Here is a 23,536-nt window from a genome sequence, read left to right as displayed (position 1 = left end):
TTCAAAAAACCACTGAAGTTCTCTCCTCGCTGCTTGTAAATAAGTAAAATGCCCATTCTGCAAGGCAGACATACAAGTGGGACCTTCATGCAGACTCAAGAAGCATATTGTGAAAATGCCATTCAGAATGCAAAAAACAGCAGCATTGACTAAAAATTACAGTATGCTGCTTCTGAAAATTTGTTAGTGGTAGAAGGTAGGATGCTAGATCCACTCCCCATGGTGCCCTGCTCTCCAGAACTGATCCAGGTCTCATGACAGCAGTTAGTAAAGTTGGACAATAACTAATGATAGCATTAAAAAAAGTGCTTAAGTGAACTGTAAAGAATGTAAACGTCTGTTGTACATTAGCATATTTCTACTTTTCCTCTGGAAATGGCTACCAGAACATTGCTGCTCAAAATGAAAACAGTGGCTGAAGAAATAACTAGAAAAATCCAGCAAAGACATATACCATACTCATGAGTTGTAAAATATTTTCTCTCTTTTTTTTCTTTTTTTTCTTTGTGTTTTGATCATAAACATCCAGGGCATTACAGATAGATTGAAAATGACTGGTTTAAAGCAGTGGTTCCCTAGTTAGGGTCCACAAGGTCATGGCCTGCAGAATAATTTTAAATGTATAGTGTGTTCAATTATGACTTTGATGATAAGGATGCATCCACAAACATTTTGCATTCTTCCAGTGATCCAAAAAGCTTTTAAAATGTTGGCTTAGAATGCAGCTTTTCCCAAATAGCTTATAAAAAAAGATGTGGGAGATTTGTGTTGATAAGGTCAAGAAGTTGTCTGAAAGTGGAGCTGGTCAGTTCTTTAGAACCAAAGTTGAATACCAGATGATTATATATGTGTACTTTTTGGCTTTAATATAGATTAACAATGGCTTATATAATTCTACAGGAGTTTAATATTCTTTTGAATGTAAAAAGGCAGTGCTACACTAAGATGGCCATGGTTGTTAATGGCTTGTATTAGCTGGGAGCTATAAAGTCATCCTAGTACTCTGTTAGTGCTGGAATAATAATTTACCAAGACAATTACCACATGGTGAAACTTTTTTGCTGCTCTAATTCAGTGTTATTAATAATGAATAAAATTGCAATTTTCTCAGGTTGCTAGGGGCAGTGGGGAATTATTTCAATGAATATTTCAGCATATTAGTTTAATCATAGTTCCACAAAATTCAAGTGGGCAATATTTTATACTTTAAAGTTCAGTCTGCTAAGGGACCATAGTCATTAAATTGCAAACTATTTGCACTGAGGTCCATTCTGTGATTTACAAGCCTTGTTAAAAACACTGTAAAAGAAAGCAAGCTGTGCCATTAATACTTGTAATTTGATGCTGCATTTGTTAATGGGTTCAGTGTGATTAATGTTTTTAGCAGCAGGCAGAACACTTTGAGACAGGCGGTGCTGGGGTTTATAATACATAAATGCACATAAAGAAATGCTAGAATATTGTAATTTTTAGTAATACATGTTTTTACAAGATTGTATTCCAGAAACGGGAAAGCAGCAGTGAAATTATACTATAATGTATGTAAATACAGTTCAAGCTGTGGTAGGTGCTGATGTGTGTGTTCTTTATTTTCCAGCCAACTGCATGACTTCTGGCGCTTGGATTACTGGGAAGATGATTTGCGCCGACGGAGGAGATTCGTTCGCAATGCTTTTGGGTCTACTCATGCTGATGCTCTCCTAAAAGCTGCTGTGGAATATGGTCAGTATTAACTCAGCTTAAAAATACTGCTCATGATGCTTTCTTGATGTCCATGAATGCCTCAGAATCACGTCCCTTCTTTCTCAAGGACAGTGCTGGGAATTCCTAGGACAACATAGCCTTAGAAAAGGAATTATTTCAATTCTTACACTTTAATGAACCAGAAGACTTGAGCTTTTGAGCTGTTAAATTCCTTGATCCCCAAAGAATACACATTATACTTCTCTAGCATTCCCAGACACTAATTTTGAGACTCTGGTAAAAGCAACTGAACTTGTCTCTCTGGAGTGACTGAATGAAATAGGTCATCAAACTAATGTGTCATAGTAGTTCCATTGGAGACATTTTGTGAATGGGGAATTTAAAAATATCAGAAATTTTATCTTGCCATGCAGATTTCAGCCAGAAGTATTTTTTCTGCAAATCGTGAAATGCATTAGAACTTGTTAACAATAATAATTTTTAAGGCTAACTGGTGATTCAATAGTAAATTGAATACATAGAAGCTTCAGTTTTAGAAATGGAAGAATTAGATAATGTTTTCTTTTCATGGAGATGTAGCTGGAGTATAAAAGGGGAATGAGGACACACAAATTCCTCTCTAACATGTAAAAGTTTCATATGTTTGTGACTTCTGTACAGCAGACTGAACCTGAATGCTCAAAAAAATCTAAAGTGAATTTATTTCTTGGGTTTAAGCTGGGATACCTCTCTAGCATATCAAAGACAAGAGTTTTTTTAAAGAGTATTTAGATGGCTTTCTGTTGGTTTTTTTTTTGTTTGTTTTAGTGCTGAAAAGAAAATACTATAATTCTTTAGCATTTAGGAGTAAAAAAATGAAGCAATCATTCACAAAGCAAATTGAACCTTTCATCTGATGTTTAGCCAAAGGCTAAGGTTGCCAAAAGTTCTGAATATGATAGATATAAAGCTAACTCTATATATGACCTACACTTTTCACCAACTTTGCGGTTGTATGAGGCAAATACCTGGGATCCAAACAAGGTTAGGTATGTGAGTTAATATCTATGTGTGTAGTTATATTAGCAAGTGTAACTTAAACCTTGCTTAAAGGTGAAGAGTATTATGTGCAGGACTTCAAGTCATAAACTTTCCTTAAGTTGGATTAAAGAATATATTTCCCCAATTTGTGTATGGTATTTCGTATTTGACAAAGGGTTATTTTCTCCATGTTCTTCCAAAACATCATGATAGAGATTTTATGAGAGTTGCATACAAAACTGTGCTAATTGCTCTGTTGCTTTTGAAAGGCAAATAATCACTAAAACCATGGACTTTATATGTGTATAACACCTGTTAGTACATTCACCATACAGGAAAATTAAAACTCAGGTTTATACACAGATGGTGCACATCAAATTCAGGGGTTACACAAAAATTAACAATAGACTGAATTTTTCAGAATTTAAAAAATAGTTCTATCTTTTCATATATGTATTAAAATTAACACAGAATTTTAAACCAGCATGCATTAATGTATCCATGGATTCTGTCTAGATGTATTTACTTTTCAGAGGCTTAAGCCTTTGGATTTTGATACTGAAACTTTTAGCTGACCTTTCTCTGTAAGAAAACATCCTTAACACTGATGTTATTTTTATGCCTTTTGGTGTTACTAATGAGTTGAATAATTTATGAGGTTGTCATGTGAAAAGGATTTGGTGCAGTTTGATGTACTTCTAGCCTCTGGTGTTGGAATGTGATTAATAAAGAGCTAAAGGCAGATTTTTTTTTTTTTTCCCAGAGGGCTTAACTTTCATTGTAGTTGGTTTTTTTATTGGCTTTGTTTTGATAATTTTGTTTGGAACAGTGTGATAGTAAAATGTCCCTAGCTTCCAAAACTGAATATGACATCACACTATGGAAAGAATTTAAAGCATTAAAAAAAAAAATCAGACTGCATAATTTTCCAATCGCAGATTTTATTTCCTGACCTCAGATACTTCACTTGTGAGAAATAAAGTATTAATCAAAGGAAAATTTGTTGGGACTTTCTTTCAATTTTTCATCTTGACTGATAGGTCTAGTACAAGTAAAGCTGTCTTGAGCAGCAGTGAAATAGTGGAAACATCTCACAAGTTTTTGTTATCTACATTGACTGTCCATTATCATTTAGGATTCTGTGCATAAATATTGCAATGGAGGAACGTTTAGTCAAAGCCTAAGTCAGCAAGCTCCTCGGTGTCTGCGATCAAAGGCATCAACTTAAATAGGTCTGATCAGGCATCACAGAAGAGGGCAGCCAGCTTCAGCTAAGCAAAAATCACAGAGCAAAAATGACAAAATTAATCAGTCATTTCTTTGGCAGTAAATAATACGATATGCTGAGGATTGCAGATGAGAGAATTATCAGATTCCTTGGAGATGTGCCTGCTTAACACCTGATTTATCTGCGCTTGTGCAGCCATCAAGATATGACCTTGATAGATAAAAAAGTGCTTTAAAGCTACTGTAGTATTAAATCATATTTGATGTTGGATGCATGGATGCTGTAATTATATTATATTTGCAGTCATTAAGGAAGGAGTCTTGGAAATTAAAACAATGTCTATGATCTATATGTTTGTTTTAGAGAAGCAAAACAAATGTCAAATTCTACCTTGAAGGCCCAAAAAGAGAAGTGCTAATTTTAAATGATAGTGACTTCTTCCTGTAAGAAACATTCAATGTTGAAATAATAATTGGGAAATAATATTTTCTCCAAAAATTTCTGTAACAATTAAGTTTTTTATTTAACTATAGTCTGTTAGTCAGCTCCTGTATGCATGTTTGGATTTCCCTTTTTTATAAAATATAATAGATAATCATATGTGTATGTGTGTGTGCGTATGTATACATATGAATATATATTCAAAGTACTTGACAAGTAAAAAACATTGCAATGAGAAATTAAAATATATTTCTATGCTTATATAAAACAGTGTGAAAAATTATAGCAGATTCCTATGGCTGTATACTTAGCTATCCCTTGAAACTGCATCTCAGTCATAGCAGCATTTACAGGGGGTTGACTAGAGAATTTTTCTTTTTGGATTAGTCTTCTCCATTTCTAAGATTTTAATATTAGGCATTAGATTTGTTTGTAATCTGTTAAAATTACTTTCATACGCAGATTGAAAATACAAGCATATTAGTTCAGCATTGTATCTGCTGTGCCTGTTTAAGTTAAATTATTACTTGAATCAAAATATAGATTAATTTCTCTCTTTTGTATAGCTGAAGGGTGCTACTTACTGCAGTATAAAAATGGCGAGCTAAAATGGAATTTGAAGTACCTGGAACTTTTAGTAGAGTTTTAATTTTATAATGTCAATAACTTAATTCTTATTCTAAGTTCAGATGGAATTTCAATGTAAATAAGTAAATTGTAACTGAAAAAAAATAAAGAAAAAAGATTATGTAAATGATAATACACCCTGCTTCTCTTCCCCAAATTTTACTATGATGGATTAGTGAAATATGCGGATGTGGCCCAATTCACAGAGATTCTGTATATGTGGTGAAAGAACTGCCTCTTCTAGTTAATCAACTTAGCAGTTTACAGTCATTGGAGATTAGCATAGAGGAGACACTACTGTACCATCCTGCCAGTGAGATAGAATACTGGTCCACAAAGGTCAACAGTTCCTTTAGTAAGATTTGGTCCATCAGCCTTTAAAGATCATGGTCCACAAACAATTTATACATAGAGAGAGTACAAGAAAGGCTACATTTTCTAATCTACACTGAAGTAAGTGAGAATGAACTCGGTGCCACATTCTAAACATACATGTGTAAGCAGGTCAAATACATCTAGGGTATGTGCTCAAGAATATTTAGCCTGTTAATCTAATTAATGTGACAAATCCTAAATGCTTAGAATGAAAAAGAAAATTAAAAAAATGCCTTCATAATGTAATGCGTTCAGGTTTTGAAATAAAGCCACAGATATATGTGCAGTAGAGCTACATGTGGCTTTTGAATTTGTATATGTGTTTGAGTAGCTAATTAGCAACCTTATTTCAAGGGCAGTTCTAGCTGAAACAGACTCTGGCTCCTTCTGGGACTTGTCGTTAGTGCTCTAAGTTTCACCAAATACTATGTTTACTCATCACTAGAAATACATTTTTATTACACAAACACAATTAAAAAGCATCAAGTTTGGCAATCTGGAATGCTGAAATCTGAAATCTATTTTCATGATAGTAGATTAATTTTGATGGACCTTCAAAGAATGGGAGGAAGGATTCCTTTAGGATGCTGAAGGATCAGATTATTTAGCAAGCTAGAGCTACCTTAGAAGAAAGGCTGTGTGTGTTCCTGCTGTGAAAATGAGGGTCTGAAGTCCATGGGAACTCAACCAAGGGACTGTCTTCAGAATGAGGCATCTGGCTGTCTTAGAGACCGTAAAGGAAGATCCAATTTTTTCAGGGTCCTTAATGTTAGAGAAATACCCGAAGATGAAATTTCAGAAAGGCTAGATTTAGAGCAGCTCCATGGTGCTGAAAAGTCCAAAGGGGTTGATTTCCACAGCTCCTGAGTTCCATCTCATGAGCTGCTGGGATCTCTACCTTCTGCAGGCAGTGTTAGAGCAAGGTAGAGGGAAGAGTGTCCAGAGAAACTGACAAGAAGCTATGGACAAAATGCTGTTCTAGAAAGCTAAGCTACTCTTCTAGAAACTTACCTGACATTTTCAAGCAATAAGACATACAAAGAAATCAGAATGTCTCATGCACTGGAAATGCTCAATTTCATAATCTTTGTTCAGATGTTTTGCTGTAAAATCAAGTGCCCTATTCTAGGAAGTTGGAATGTCCATCTAAAAGCTAGTCCTTCATTTCCATTCTGCATTTCAGATTCTACACTTGGATGTATTAGATTGTTGATAATGAGGACATTGCTAAAAATGTAAAGGTGTCTTTTGTTGGTGAAAATACTACCATTTTTTACAATAAATTTAAGACTGTCGAAGTTACTGCATAAATCATATATATATCTAAAAGGGTTATATTACCTTTTCTCAACTTCATAAAGTTCTCAGACTTTATTATTCTTTACCTTACCACTTTTCTATACATATTGAAAATGTCTAGTGTATTTCCAGAACAGTTTCAAGAACACTGGTTTCAGAACCAACCATAAGAAAACCTGTATTTTTTCAGTAGCTGGTTCAAAAATGAAGGCAAGTTGAAGTCAACTGATTGTACATCAGTACTTATCAGAGTTTTGCTAGCAGCCCAACTATTTGCATAAAACCCAGTTATTTTCCTAGGTGTATCAGCAGTGAGAGCATTACATATGTACCATGTAAGAGATTAAAGGTCAAATTATGCTTTGTCTATGATATATTGCTTTCTTGTACTATAGCTCTATGAAGAAATTTTTTGTCAGTTTTGTTGAGCTTTATAGATCCTTTTGCTGGGTTTTTTTTCACATTTTCTTCTAAACTAATCTAGACATCTGTTGGTTGCCAGTAACAGGACAAAAGGCAACAGGAACAAACTATTTTTTACTGTCAACTGTGATGGTCAAACAATGGACAGGTTGTCCAGAGAAATTATGTGGTCTCCATCCTTGGAAATACTGGAAACCAAAAAGTATTTATACAGAACTATGTGGCCCCCTTGAGTCTTCCCTCCTCAAGAGAAACAGAGAGTATCTACAGAATATCTGGATCAATCTAGTAGTAAAAGTAAATATAAAAAAATATATATGTCTGTCTTGTACTGAGGAGACCAGAACTGGATGCAGAAATCCAGGTGTGACCTCACCAAGGATAAGCAGAAGAGAAGGATTACCTTCCCCAACCTACTGGCAATATTTTGCCTATTGCAGCCCAGGATAACATTTCCCATTGCTGCAAGGACACATTGATGGCTCACGTTCAATCTGGTGTCCCTCAGCACCCTCAGCTCCATTTTGCAGAGCTGCTTTCCAGCTGTGTGACTCCCAGCAGGTACTGGAGCCTGGGCTTGTTCCTCCCCTGATGCAGGACTTAGCACTTCTTGTTGAACTTCATGAGTTTCCTGTCATCCAATTTCACCAGCCTGCTGAGGCCGCTCTGGCATGCCACTCACTCCTCCCAGTTTCTTATCATGTGCAAAATTGCTGAGGGAACTCTGTGCCTCATCATTAATGAAGATGTGAACAGGTATAAAATGCTTCTAATATCAATTTGCTAATGTTCAGTATAACAGTTATTATTGCTGAAATTGAGTTTCTTGTAACTGCATAAGTCAAGACAATATTTTTATTATCTTTTTTCTTCCCCTCAGTTAATGCACTATCCTAGAAATCAGTCACACTCCTACAATTTCATAAAATATGTAGTTCTGGGGAAATACAGGGTGACCCTTATCTAAGATAATTCCCCAAACTGATATTTATTTAAGTAATACCTTAAGTAAGAATACATTAGAGCAAATTAATAACAAAAGCCCTTTTCTAAAAAGAAACTTTGTTCCTTCACCCCATTCCTGCACACAATTTTAGTCTGTAGTAAAGACAAGAAGACCATTAATTGTGAGCAGTTTTAAGAAATAGAATTGACTTTGTGGGAAGTAAAACACATATACTTGATGTTCAGTGGTGAGCATTTTAAGAATGTGTATACAGTCATTAAATTAACCCATAACAGTTCTTCCGTGTGCCAAGTCCTAAATGGGATCATGCTGCCATGTGAAACAAGCATGTAAACATTTCTGCTTCAGTTGAAGCACCTAAAATAATACTTCTCCTGTTACAAAACTTCCTTTCAGCACATAAACTAACTTCTACATTGATTGTGAAATCTCTAGTGTACTCTGTATGAATTTATATCTGAATTGTGAGCCTAAAGGAGTCACAAAAATCTTTTTTTTTTTAAGCACAGCAATTTAAGATTTTCATCTCTTCCCTTATAATTGTAGCCCAACAGTGCCATCCACTGCTTCACTAAATAAACTTCCAAATATTTCATCCTCACAGGATTTTAGGGAAAATATTACATGATAGTTTTTCTCTCTTAATATTTTATATGATAATTGCAAGATACAGTTTTGTCTAAAGAAATTTTAGGAAAAAGCTTACATCAGGTACTAAATAAAGGATCTGCAAAACAAAACCTTAGTAGTAAGAATAATTAAATCTAAAATACCAGATTTAACTTGGTCTTCTTTATAACATTTCCCACCCTACTCCCCCAATTACAAATATGTTCTCATTAAATATATTACATAAATATGTCTACCATTATGGTGATCCTTTTTCCTTAAAACCCACAGTAATGTAATGAAAGGTACCTTCAAGATGTAAATGGTAATGGAATTTGCTTAGGTGGAGTATTGAACACTGCTTTGTTGAATTTTACTGAGCACCCACTGAGCTTCTGCTCCCTTGCTAGGTCATAGAAATGAGTTGCAAATGCATCCAATCAGTACTTGCAGTCTCTAAATATCTTCTGCCTGTTGTATGTTATTTCTAGCATATTCATAGGAATTTTTATGGCAACTTTACTATAAGTTGTAAGTACAGATTCATTAAACAGTCATTTTTTTTGTAATTATTTCCTTAACACTTGAATGTTAGAAGCTCTCTTTTGACTCTAATTCAGGTTTTTCACAGAACTAAATAGGATATGAAAACTTTTCCCTCTAGAGTTTGGAACCCAACTCTGTGTTGGGTTCCAAATGCCTTTCCTCTGAGATTTTTAGGTTAACCAGCATGACCTGGGTTTTAGCTGCTGTTATTGGTCTGAGCTAATAGATTTTACTGCAGAACTTGCTGGCTTTTTACCAGCAGTTAACATAACTACCTCTTTCTTCATCTGAAAGTATATTACTCCAGAATGTTCTTGAAGCCATGAAATTGGCCTGCAAAACCATTCCTAAGATCTAAAAATTGGAACTGTTGTCATACTTGGAATTCTAGCTGCATTTTTCTCCCTTCCACGGTTAAATTTACATGTACAAAGAATACACAAGATCTGTCTGTACTGCCAAATGAAAATAGACTATTTACCAAACCCAGTAAATTGCTATGATGAGAAATGTTTTAAAACTCATGTGAACATTGTATTTGTTCTATTTATTCATTTCGATATCTATTTGACAAAGAAATAGGAATTCTTGACCCATGAATATTCAGTGAATCTCATAGAAACATTTCAGAAGAACATTCTGTCAGTGGAAGTCTAATAATAGTCCTTCAGAGTCCTTCAAAGCTGGGTGGATATAAGTTTTAACATGCACTTTTCTAATTTCCATTATTTTCTAATTTCTATTTTCCTATTTTCTGTGCTTTAAAACACTGTATTAAGGAGTTAGTAACAGCACTTTAAAAATCTCCTTTGGCAATAGTTGAAACCACAAAATACTCCTTTCCTAAATTTCTTCACTCTTCTGATTCATAATATCTTCACTGCAGGATTCCATTCTCCACTTTGTATGTAAGTGGGAATATATATAATTAGTGTTTTCTGAAGACCTGGCAAGGACAGCATGTCAAGCACATGGCTGGAATGCAGGGGCATTATTTCAACAGTTATGAATTTTTGCATAGGGATAATTAGGAGATCATACTGTAGATCTAAAAAGACTTTACTGTCCCACTCTTTCTGATGTTCAGCGAGAGATGTGGCAGGCTTTTAGGCACTGGGCTCAGGATTTTGTGAGCCTCTGGGCTACTTGCAAGGGTTAAATCAACAGAAGAAAAGTGTAGGAATCTCTTCAGTGTAGGTGATTCCTTGTCTTTCCCAAAGAAAAGGAAACTGGTATGTATAGATTTTGAAAATAAGGGAATTAATTTTCAGAGACTGTATATATTTTAAGATGCCCAAGTAGTTTTACTTATCTTTTATATTGCGCGACTAAATGTTTATCACATAAAATCTATTTCTATTATGTCACGTGAAAATTCTTGTAGACATTTTATGTATAGAGTAAGACTTGTACACAAGAAATGAATATTTAGGTATATATGCAATGGCTATTCCATATCCTTACAGAGTGAATTTTTCAATACCCACTTATTTTATGTGTTTCATTATTTTATAGTCTTAATTTAGAAACACATAAAAAAAGTAGCAGTGTAATGAGATAAACTGGATTTTCTTGTGAGTTTCAGTGTGGTTACAGCAAGTTACAGGCAGGGATGAGAATGCATCTTGTGAAAGAAAACCAAATGCATTTTATGGAAAAGTTCTCAAATACAGTACTAACCAGCATGATAAGGAAATCCTCTTGTTAGGAATTCTGTCAGCCAGATTATTATGCATGTTTCCATTTGTTTAAATTTCTTTTTCACATCATGTGTGTTATATAATGACATGAAGTTTTTCTTATCATTACAGTCTGCCTAAAGAGTACACCTCCTGGTGTGTTTTAATAACACCCTGAACATCATCTATAATAGATACACTTTCACAGCTGAAAGAACTATGCATAATACTCAAAAAGTCTTTTATTGGTGTCCCTTTTGCCGAATAGCACAAATCATTCAATCCTATGCCCTTAAAAAGCTGATCACATTGCCTGAGTATCATCTCAGCTCTCACTAAATGCAAGGTAATGTTGCTAGTGCTTGCAAATTTAACATAAGTATAGAAATTTTGCAAATATTCATGCAGTTGCAGGCAAGATTTGTACTCTCTTGTAATATTGGTGAAGCAGAATGAAAGATGTCACAGACCCCATGCAGCAGCTTAATGGAAAGTGAAATAAAATACTGCTCTCCTTTTTTCTTTACTGCTGACTGCTGCTTAGATTTTTGCAGGTTAGCTCTTCTTAATACACACTCAGGCCTTCTACCTGGGACAGTGATTACCATTCACCCATTTCAATTATCTCCTTGAGCTCTTTTAATTATAGACCCTCAGAATCTCATGTCTTGTGTACCACTACTCTTTCATTCTTTATCTGCTGGTCTGCATGAAACAAAGATGTCCTATAACTACAGCTATTAAAAAAAAAGAAAGTATAGAGTAAAATTCTGTTCCAAATCAAGAAAATTGCAAAGCATTTATTTTAATTTCATAAATAATTGCTATCTGGATAGATAACTTTGATAAATAACTGCTATTGCTAGATTATTTTCAGCTTGGAGGAGCTAATATATTTACAGCAGCCTGGCCCAAACAAAAGGGCTGTCTGCTGCTACTAGAGTGTAGTCCCTTAGCAGCTCTGAGATTTAAACACAAATATCCCAGTGTTAGAGCCACAATGAAGCCTCACAAATGTGCATATCCTGTGGGTGCTGCCCTTTGTCTGGTGTTGCTATAAGCAGTGATTGATCCAGAAATTGAAGTAATTCTTCCCACCAGTTACTTTAGCTGCTGAGTGAAAATACGTAAACCAGTTCTGAAGATGTGGTGGTCTACATGAGGAAAAAATTGCATTTGGACATAGTAGAGCACACTGAAGCAGAGGAAATCTAGAAAGTAAAACTAGATGTTCCAATAATGTTTTTATATTGACAAATTTATTATTTATTTATAACATTGACAATCCTTTAAAGAAACATTTTGTTACATGACATTATGCCATGTTTAGGAGATTTTGTCTGTGTAAAGACTGCATAAAATATTTTTTCTGTATGCCTCAGAAGAGAAGAGTTTCACTTGAAAAGATTACCATTCCAGAAAGATAATTTCAGATATGTTGGCAGATGGTTCTCTCAAAGCCCTAATCATGAGTTGTTGAAGCTTTCTTCTGTAAATAAGTAGTCTTGATAGAAATTGTAATGGCTGTGTAACTGCTGGAATTATGATAGCTACTATAAAAAATTTTAAACTTACCTCCTACATATTCATTACCTACACTAGAGAATTTTTGTTTTTTTTTGCTGTCCGATTATGTTTCTGTACAGTGGCTGTTTCCAAACTACCAATCATTTTTGGATCTGAGAGCAAAAGCTTAAGTGATGAAGGGCAAAATTGCCTTCTAGCAAAGACCTAATCACTCATGGCCACAGAAAGGGAGAATTAAAAACTTGCAGATGTGTAGTATGCATTTTCCTTTTAAAAGTATTCAGGTTTGGACCAGTCACACGGTTTGGAGACTCTAATTTTTAAATATTAAGTAAGGGTTAGAAATGTTGGGGTAGCATACCCTGGTTTGGGAGGTAAGATCACATTTCATATAATAGAGTGGCTTGAGTAGAAGCGGATCTTAAAGATAATGTAGTTCCAAGCCCCTGTCATAGAGAGGGTTGCCACTTTCTTTTCATGGAATTTCATGAAATGCTATGCCATTTTTTCCATGTCACTGCATTATCAAGTGTTTGTATTTCAAAAGAGCATTTAATTTCTTTCCAAGGTTTTATCACTGTTAGCCTTTTCAATTAGAATATTGTTTTGGTTTTGTGAACAGGAAACAAAATTAAGGCCAGCATATGTGGGTGCTGTTCCCCAGTAAGGAGTGTGCCAGTTTAGAAGTCTGACAATGTTGATCCTGGCTTTAAGGTCTGCAAGTAGATAGTCAGAACATGTCTTTTCCTGGGGAATATTGCTTAGGAACTAATCTAAAACTTTTCAGACGTAATCAAGGCCTCAACATTAAGATGTGTCATAGGCATGTTTTTCACTTTTATGTCATCTTAAAAAGGTTTTATCAGATGCTATGTCAAAAGCATAGAATGCCTTGTTTAGCAAATTTATTTCTTTGTTTCATTATCATGTCACACATATTGAAATTCAATCGCCTTTTCTTTCTTGCCTTATTAATTAAATTTTTCTATTCAAATAGTTTGGTTTCCCTCTTCAGTGGCCTGTCTTAAGGAACCTTTGCTTACATATGAATATCTTGAATTAAGAATAAATGAAATTCCTTTTTGCTGTCAAAACCAAATTGTGAAAACACATTGCATAGCTTTGAAAATCAGTACACTCTATTAGCAGACCTGTCAATATAAAAAGTGCATTCCATTTCCACCTCTTGCTCTAATAACCTTTTCTATGTTACTCAGAAGCAGTTCACATAATCAGAGTATATTGTCAGCTTACTGGAGTTGGGGAAGCATGAAATGAAAATCGCGTTAATATTGATCCAATTCTCTTACTCACAAGTGTCCTTGATGTCCTTTCCACTGAGCAGTAACTGTTGGTGTGATGTAGATATTTTCCTCTCAGCTATTACTGTACTTTTTAAAAATGGCTAGAAACATACCTAGGAAAATTTTATTGCTCTTAATTATTTTTGTTCTGTATCATCTTTGCTTGAAATTATTTGCAGAAGAATTTGGTTTCTTTCTGCAATTTATCAAACTACAGTATACACCAAAATGCTAACCTTCAAACTATCAAGAATTTGTAAAGGTTGTCAGTCATGAAATATGAATCCATTCCTCTGTGTACAGTGGCAAGCTACATCTTAATCCAAATATAAACATTTGACTGTTGTTAGTTCCCATCAGAGGGACTCCCTCTGGTTCCAGTCAGAATGGGGACTGCCTTTCAGGAGCCTGAAATGCATTTGAACACTTGCTGGACTGGGAATATCTGCCTGGAATAGTTGGCTGTTTATGGTCAGTGCTGGATCAGTGCAGTATCCCTCTCATGCACTCAGAAATCCTGAAATCTCATATAGATATAATGACAATTTAGGCAGCTGCTAAAAATAAATTTCATGACCACTCTGAATCTCAATTTTTGTGTCTGGAAACAAAACAAAACAAAACAAAAAAAGTACCCAACATGGCAACATGGTACTTTAACCTTTATTTTTATGAGGGACCATTTCTATTAATATAAAACACTTTGACTACAAGTATTTATTTTTTAAAAAGCCCTCAGCCTCATCTGAGAAACATATTTGTTTTGGCCTCGCCTGTATTCTCAATCTCCTCATTGGCATAGTCTGTGTCAGTCTCGTTTTACAGTGCAAAACATCTGAGAATATGAAAAGGAAAACATATAAAGCAATTAAGTATTTATTTACAAATTACCTATATGAAGAAGATTACTTGGTCAGTTGTTAGATATAAAAATTAGAGAAAAATTGATAAAATGTCTATTATTAAATTTCCAGGTACTTCTCGATTATAGAAAACAAAAATGTGATTTGGTTTTACTTTTGGTGGAAGTAATTTTCAATACAAAAATATACAATTTTTAATTTCCATACAATTTTCATAGTTTTTCTTCCTCATTACTTCAAAGATCCCTAATAATGAAAATGTGATTTAGATTTCTCTGTTTTTTATTAAATCTATTAAAACCAGCCTTCCTTTATCAACAGTCACTTCTCTGATTCTCTGGGGAAACTTAATTATATGCCAGTCAAAGCTGCCCATTCCAGAAACACATTGCAATTTAAATAACAGCCCCAGCAGGCACAGGTGGGGACAGCTTATTGGGGCTGGCTGTGATGTGCCAGCATTGGGCTGCTGCGCAAAGCCAACAGTTCAGTCCCTTGAGCAGACTCGGGATAGGAAGGGCACGTTTCCCATGGAGCCAGCACAGCCCCGGGAAGGCTGGCCCTGCAGTCCTGCAGGAAGATACTAGGCTGAGATAGAGTAGGCACCATGTCGATGATTTAATCTTGCTGGGTTTTGTAGAGGTCAGTTTACAGACTCCCAGGCAGCTGCTCTACATAACTGTGACCGCTGCAAGGGTAGCAGTGCCTAATCAAGTTACTGAAGATTAGCAATTAAAGCTTTATGTATGTTAGAATACATAAAGCAGGAAGATAGATTATCTAGCAAATCTTTTTTTTCTAAGTATTTTCAACTATTGTTAGTGTTGAATGAGAAAAAATGTATATAATAGCAGTACACTTTATTTTTTTCCATAAATAACCTTGGTTCTTCCTGTAGAAGTTATTTTGTGCAATAAAGAAAAAATCTCTCTCAAAAAAAATGCTTTGTTCTTCCAAACTCTGTTGATAAATTATATTTCAACTGTGATGCAGTTTCATGGCTCACATCATGAACTGTCAGGTAGCCTCCTGTGAGGGACTAATACTGAATTTCTTTGTTTAGCAAATTAATGGAAACTACCTTCTGTGGTGAAAATTCAGCAAGAAAATCAGTGTTCTACAGAGCAGTACATACTGTAAGATCTGTAAGGAACAAAAAGCAAGTTTACCTTTAAAACTTTCTGAGGAGAGCTAAGCTTCACAGAAACTCTAGTCACTATAAAAAAGAGTTTTTAATTAAATGCAGCATTTTACTGTAAAGAGAACAGACTTTACTTATGTCAATGCTCCTTTAGAAGCCACATAAAACTGTAAAAGACAGTATATGAAAAAGGTTTCTTATAGAAAAGAAGAACACCATCCCATGAAGCAGATTTCCAGATGTTTGGAAACATTAGAATTTCCTGTCAGTATATTTAGGTAACATTAAAATGAGGTTAACTTTCCATTCTGCCATCTCTCTTCAAAGATCAAAGAGCATTCACTACATAAATTGCCTTATCGGTAATTCGTTGAAGTAAACTAGGGAAACAACTTTATAAGAAGCAGTAGTCTCCTTTTGTTGGCTACAGTATTACCAAGCAAACTTTTCTTAGAAATAACCATATTTTTAACCTCCTTTTTTACTAAATGCAGAAAGAAAAAAACACAAAACACTATTTGGATATATAGTAAATAAATAGAAGAGAGAGGTAGAAACTCCCTTACTGTGTTCAACTAAATCAGAGTAATTAGTTTAATTTTTTTATGAAACAAGTACACAAACATAAAATAAATCAATAATATGTTGTGTTTGTACTGCTAATTTTAAAATTTTATTTAGGGACAAGTTTTGTGGATCTGGACCCTTACAGTGTCTTTGCAATGTAGATTGCACCCCTAGAACCTGTTGTGACCTACAGAACCCAGCAGGGAATTCATTGATTTAGTTGAAAATAGAGACTCAAAAATTCAGATAACATAAAACACCCACCCAGCTCACCCCTGATCATAAAGTATTGCCTATATTAAATACTTCTAGTGGCTGTAGCTGAAAATTAACATTAGATCCTCCTATTCTTATTAGGGAAATTATTAGGTTTTGAGGGGTTGTGGTAATGTTTTTCTGTGGGTTGTTTGTTTTTTTTTTTGGGGGGGGCAGTTTTTTGGTGGGTTTTGGTTTTGGTTTTGTTTGGGTTATTTTTGTGGTTTTATTTTTTGTTTGGTTGGTTTTGTTTGTTTGGTTCTTTTTGACCACTTAATAGTTTCTGTTTAAGGAAAAGTCATGCTACTAGAAGAGAGATTATTACATTCTTGTCAATACTGAACAAGTTTACTGTGCAGCTCATACAATCTTTCAGACATATAAAAAACACACCTTCCCATAAATATTGAGGTTTTGTAGAGGAATGTTGGTTGGTTTCTTTAATTTCTTTTAATTTCAGTTATTCTGAAATTACTACAGAAAGACAGTTTGTAATATGCACATTTACAAAAATAATTAAGTGTAATGAGAGAAGGATTTTTTAACACCTTATCTAGTCCTGTGCATGCATTCTTTTGAAATATGCTTAAGACAGAGTGTTTAAGTTTCAAGAAAGTAAGTCACCAAATTCAGCTGGACTTCAGTGCAATCTGAGTGACTTATTGCCTTCAAAATCTTTGCAAAATGTAGTTTTAAGAAATACTTAGCTGCTTGCTTCAAGGCTCTTTTCCAAATCCCAATCTATCCCTTAAGTCTGTCCCTCAAAATATCCCTTAAGTAGGAACTTAATAAGGACAAGAGCTGATAGCATCTGCCAATTCTAGTTTTGTGCCCTCCAGTGTCACAACATTGCTTTCTTGAAATGACATCTAGTTTTGTTTTATGTTTTCTTGTTTTAATGGATTTGAAACATATTCTTATCAAACTTAATGCAATTTCATTTTGTGTCTTTAAAACATGGGGCCCTTGTGTGCTAAAAATTTTGAAATGAAATGTCTGACCATAGATTTAATTTCATAGTAATTTTGCTGAAGCTTTGAAAAAAAACAAGTTTTGATTTTTTTTTCCAGCACACTGAAATATCAAATATTTATTTATTCATTTCTTCTTTTTATATCACTGTTAACAATAATAGACATAGATTTATGTCATATAATTTTTTATTCAGTTTGTTGTCTGGTTTTAAAGAGGCAAGTTGTTTTTCTTCTTACTCTTATTTAGACAGTTTGTCTTGTTTTAAAAGCTTTTTGAAGTTGTCTTGAAATATAAAAATAGAACATCTGTGACAGATCTGTTTTGAACATATTTCACATTTCAAGATCCAAGGAGATCTGGTGGTCTGTGGTATTAGCTTGTTAATTTCTTGATGAATGGGTAGAAAGGCCACAAAGTGCACTCAGTACAGCACGTCTTCGAAAGATAGATGATCTCAAATAAATTCTATTCCCAATCAGTTTTTGATTTGTTAGGTGTTAAACCATTTCTTTGTAAGGACAGTGTTTACAAGCCTTGTAATGAGACAGCCCTGTGAGACCTTACTCTTCTTGCTGTAATTTTGATAAATGGAACTCTAATTCATAAAGGATATAGTGATTGAAGGGCAACTCCAGGTCCTGTAAACTTTCATTTAGATAGATGTTTGGTACAGTACAGCAAAACTAAGGTGCACTCAACAGAGTGATAAATTTTAATAACAGTCAAACCAGAGGGGTTTTTTCTATCAGGACAAAGAAGGACTATCTATTATATTTCATAGAAAAAAATGTATTTTTAATATTATAAACCAGGATGCATTTTATATATATTTGTCTTGTTGCTAAGCTCCAAATTTGCCAAACTAATTGAGTGCCTTCTACTCTACCATGTTTCTTACACCTGTGTCTGGCAATATTTCTGTAATCTGGTACATTCATCACAATGGATTTAAAATATCCTAAATTTCAAGTTCTTTGGGTGTAGTTTAAATGTTAGTAATGATTTGGAGCTTGTGACTTTCTTCCTGGTAATTTAAGAAATATATTTTCATGCATAAACAATTTTATAGAATTGTCATAAATCAGTTACTGCAGAAATTATTGACTCTTACTCCAGATTAGTGCTTTTCAATTAGTTAATTTAAAGATTATCTAATTTTATAAAGATCAGAAACTTACATAAAATTGATTAGAGCTACCAAAAGGAAGGGAATGGTGTTTTGGCACTTTCTTCCTCCGCCATGCTAGTTCATCTCAGGCCTGGTCTCCTCTGGTGTCACAACAGGAATTATTATTTGTGTCAAATGATGCTCAACTCCCTTGCTGTAAACAGAAGCATATCAAGATCCTGACTTACTGATTTAATATGCAGAGCAATTCTGATGTAATGCAACTGAAAATCTGTTACAGCATGTTACTTTTTTGTGGTTTTTCCTATTCTTTCTTCTTTTTGTGACTAAGGAAAAAAAAATAAATACAAACCAACCAAACAAAAATAAATCCAAAACTTGTACTAATACTGAAAACTTTTCCAACAACTAGTTAATTGAACCAGTTTTAAATTGGGCAAATAATTATACTTAGTTGAATTAAGTAAAAACCTATGCAAGTGAGATAATGATCACAGCCTAATAAGTGAACACAGCAAAACACAGCGTATTTAAAATACAGCAGGACCGTCTTGATAGCTATCAGAATGGTCCTAATGGAGACAACAACAAACAAGTCCCTAATTTTGAGCTTGGTGAAAAAAAAAATAGGGTTTTGCTGACTTGTTTCTCTTCACCTTTTCAGAATTTCAGAATATAGTTTTAGAAACAGCAATTGAGATTATAGCAATAGTATCCAAAAGGTTGATGTTAGACCATGTAAAACATGAGTTATCTCAGCCTGTGATGAAGTGGCATGTTAGCAGTGATCTTCAGAGTAAAAACACCCTCAGAAAGATATGCCTCTAGCATTTTTATTTATGTGGTGTGACTCTCCCATGCACAAGCAAATTAAAAGGCTCTAATTAATTATAAGAGTAGGAGGTAAAATCATAACATCTTCCCAACTGTTTGCAATAACAAAACTGCCTGATACATCAACTCCATTCCATGTATCTATCTTTACTAACCTGTCTGCTTACTCTATTCCTCTTAGTTGCCCTGTATTAGTAGGGGGGCATGAGTCTTAGTGGATTTTACCTCAGCAATTTCCATCTGCTGTGATAGTTTTCATCCTGTTTAAGTTCAGGCATTGTGGAAGACAAACAGAATCCACATGTGCATAGTTATCCTTATTTTCACACTCATTCTGTAGCTTAGTAGGAAACAAATTTACAAAGTATCCTACAAAAAAAAGAGAGATATTTTTGAGGGTTTATTTCTTGATTGACAGCAGTGGAGATGCCCAGGTCTTTATGGTCCAAGGTGAAGATGCAGGGTTTTCTGTTTAAGAAAAAAATAGAAATCTTTCTTGCCTGAGGCTACTATGAGTCCATAGTACTGAAAATAAAATTTATGTCCTCTTCCCAGCTAAGAAAGAAATACTATGAGGAAGTCACAACAACAACATAAAGGCATTTATGATATAAAATCAAATTATGATTCTATGATTTGACCACACTCGGATTTATTTTTTTACATCATAAGAATAAAATCGGGCAAGTTCCAGTAAGATATTCCCAAAATGCAATAAGTTAAATCCCCTGCCATAAGGAACCATCAGGCTAAATAGAAAAATCCAACTGTAGTCAAAAAAAACTAATATTATCCATGAAAACATTTAGGTGATTGGCACATATCCATGTACCACCATTTTTATTGTGTTGCTTAAAAGCACACGCACAGATGTGCACCAAAGTTCCCTCACCACGCTTGTCTTTTTTCTCAGTCTTTTCTGAATCTCTGCATAGCCTACTCTGTTACTGTGTGTCAGAGATAAAGCAACTCCTACTTCACCACCCTCTCCCTTGTATCTGAAAAGACAAAAATCTGGAGAGATTTTGATTCCTGAAAGCAGCTTCTTTATTTAGAGGAGATGGCTTGTGCTCTCAGGTCAGTCAGAGTCAGGGCACCAGGAACCCAAAAGAAATTTCTGCTGAATTTGTTGCAGGTGGAAAACTAATGGAACAAGACTGAACACAAAGTAAATAGCAATTATTAAAACCAGGAGAGCCTTTGTGGAAAAGTTTGTATTTTATTCAGGACAGAAAACAGAATAGACCTGCATATTTTGTAAACCTTGGTAAAGTTTTAGAAAATTTCCCTTCCTTTCTTTTTGTTAAAGATGATCTATACTGCAATGTTTTTACTACTTGACTATCATTGTTTCATATTTAAAATACTATTGAGATAAATTCACAACATTTGTAACTTTTTTTTTAGGCACTGAAGAGGATGTAGTGAAGTCAAAGAAAACTTTCCGAAGCCAAGCTGTGGTAAATCAGAATGCAGAAACAGAGCTTATGCTGGAAGGAGATGATGATGCTGTTAGCCTGCTACAAGAAAAAGAGATTGATAACCTTGCAGGTAATTATACTTTTCATTGCAACTAAGATAAGAGTCAAAAGGCTCTTTTAAGCTTGCTAGTTCTTAACCTTTGTGGTTAATGTCTTAATATTGACAGCTAAGCATACAATTGCAATATGAACAGATTCTTTGCATTTCAGATTTTATAGCTTCCTCTCTATTTCCTTGAGGTATGGGCAGTGAGTACAAAACATTTACCCATTGCAAAGTCTTAGAGCAGAGATGTGAGAAATAATAATACCTCAAGTTCTTTTATTAGTGAGGGTCACTTGTTGAAAAGTCTGTAAATACCAATGTGAAACCTCTATTTTTTTTTTTTTTGTGTTAAAGTGTAAATGTGAACTCATTCCACAAGTAAGGATTTGGTGAGTCAGAGTGTGCTTGTGCCTGATCCCGAGTGCCCAGCAGCTTGTGCAGAGACACCTGCCCTCCTGCTGACACCCAGTTCTCTCAGTGATGGAGTTAAGGGGGATCTGCAGTATCTCAACCCATCTGTCACACCGAGAGAAAAAGTTGCCTGTTTTAAGCAAGGCCTAAAGAGAATGAAGCTGTAACTAAGCTATGAACTTTGAGTTAGCATATGAGCTGTGAGTGAACCCTCTGTAAATATGCACGAGAGAGCCCTTCTGGTTCTTTCCTGGGTGAAGGAATGCAGTGAGATCTGTTCATCTGTCTTCTAGCAGGTTCTGTTACAGCTCCATCTTAGAGGAGATACTACCTTCCCTGGGAAGTAGTCTGGAAAAAAGGGCAAGTTGAAAGTTGAAAATGCATTCTCCTCTCAGATGGGAGAAAACTGAGAAGTATGACATTTTTTTAGGTTAATTTACTTGGGAGTATCTTTATTAAATTTCTCCACTAAATGAGAGTTTTGTGATGTCATAATTTTTTTCTGCATAACTGAATTTCAGAAATAGCTATCTTTGCTCCTGCTCTTTCTTCTGATACCATAGTGAAAATCTGTAGCAAAGATAAGATCATAAATAGATGATTAAAAAACAAATCAAACAAACAAATATCCCACAAAAAATGAAAAGGCAAAAGTACCCAAACAACCATGGACTTGGAAGTTAGTCTTGTACTTTAGAACTAGAGCATAGCAGAGAGAAGGAAATAGATGGTTTAATTTGGGAGTGAGCATCAATATATGATTATCGCAGTTAATATGTCACTCCACTTGCTTTCTCAATCTGCAACTAACTGTTGCTGAGACACTTGTCTAAAGTCAATAAAATAGTTCATCAAGCAGGACCACAAGTGGGATAATTTGATCAATGTCCCTTCCTCTTTTAGAAGGAAAACAGTACTGCTTTGGCTAAGTTCTTATATCTAAGAACAGTGTTTCTAACAAAGTATGCAAATTGTAGTTTAAAAGGCTGTTTGGAGGCTAAAATATGCATTTGAATTGAAATACTGATAAAAAAATGCAAAGTGGACATGAAAAATTCTTACCCAGTCTGAAAAATCTCAGTCAGATAGGAAGTTCTTCTCTATGCCACAACACTGATATTTTGCTCAAACACACTGATGCTATACTATTCCTATAGCTACATCCCTCTGCAGAAACCTAGTAGTTCAATATGTCCTTAAGAATTAATGTGCAATTTATCCTTTTACTCAAGATTGCTGCTGGAGGGCAACCCCTGCTTCCTCAGGACATGGCACAGTCATTCTAGTCCTTTGCTTTTACTGTTTGTAACATTGGGTGATATTGTCAGTATTGCAAAAGCAGAAATAATAGAAAGTGGGAAAAAAAAAAACGCTTTTGAAATATTGACAGGATGCCCTGTGTTCCCTATCAATGCTAACAGAGCAAGCAAACTGCTTCCAAGTGTGGTCAGGTGATGTGATAATGGTGCCATATGGTACCAAAACCTGTGAGCTTCTCAACAAGAGCCCACACTCCACTATCTCAGTTTTACCATTAGATTAACTGCAGCCTTTGCTATTCAACTCTCACTCATCTTTGGAGCTGATTTTGAGAGTTAATGATGACACACAGTATCATACATGTCTTCTGTAAATTTTACATTGGTAAAAAAACCTGAATCCCATGATGCCCTCTCTTTAGCTGCTGATTTTGTATGATTTTCCATACAATGATATCACTGGTTTTCCCAGTTTTCAGTATATGGAATTTGGTTCTGAAACTTGAGTCCAATAACTGAAATCAAGAAAAGCAGTAGGCAAAGAGGGTGTGGGTTTTGCTTAAGTAGGCTTGAACAATCTCTGACGGCTCTGAAGAGCAGGTCCCAATAAAGCCACAATGTCTGTTCTTGTCTAATTCTAAAGTTACGTACCTTTGGTATACATGATCTGGAAATCTTTGAGATTTATCTGGTTATGGTATAGCACAGCATCATTTATATCTAGTTACTGCTCACAGTGAAATGACACATAGGAATTTCTATATTCAGATATGCCTCCAATTTAACTTTAAAGCTTAAATCAATTCAAACCTGATTTACAACGATT

The 23,536-nt window shown here is 34.8% G+C and overlaps 1 protein-coding gene across 17 annotated transcripts in view; it reads left to right on the top strand.

Annotated features, from left to right (window-relative positions):
- NBEA (neurobeachin) overlaps positions 1-23,536 on the top strand; it is a 450,877-nt gene that overhangs the window by 269,225 nt on the left and 158,116 nt on the right. For all 17 annotated transcript variants that reach the window (XM_085579109.1, XM_085579166.1, XM_085579149.1 and 14 more), the window contains 2 exons: positions 1,598-1,722; positions 20,921-21,064. In XM_085579109.1, coding sequence (XP_085435235.1) covers positions 1,598-1,722; positions 20,921-21,064 — 269 coding nt within the window. The remainder of the gene's footprint in view (positions 1-1,597; positions 1,723-20,920; positions 21,065-23,536) is intronic.

This window comes from Lonchura striata, chromosome 1 (assembly GCF_050655825.1).
Source record: "Lonchura striata isolate lonStrDom1 chromosome 1, ASM5065582v1, whole genome shotgun sequence".
NCBI classification, from domain to species: domain Eukaryota; kingdom Metazoa; phylum Chordata; class Aves; order Passeriformes; family Estrildidae; genus Lonchura; species Lonchura striata.
The sequence above is the reverse complement of the archived record's forward strand: the minus strand, read 5'-3'. Positions and strand labels throughout refer to the sequence as shown.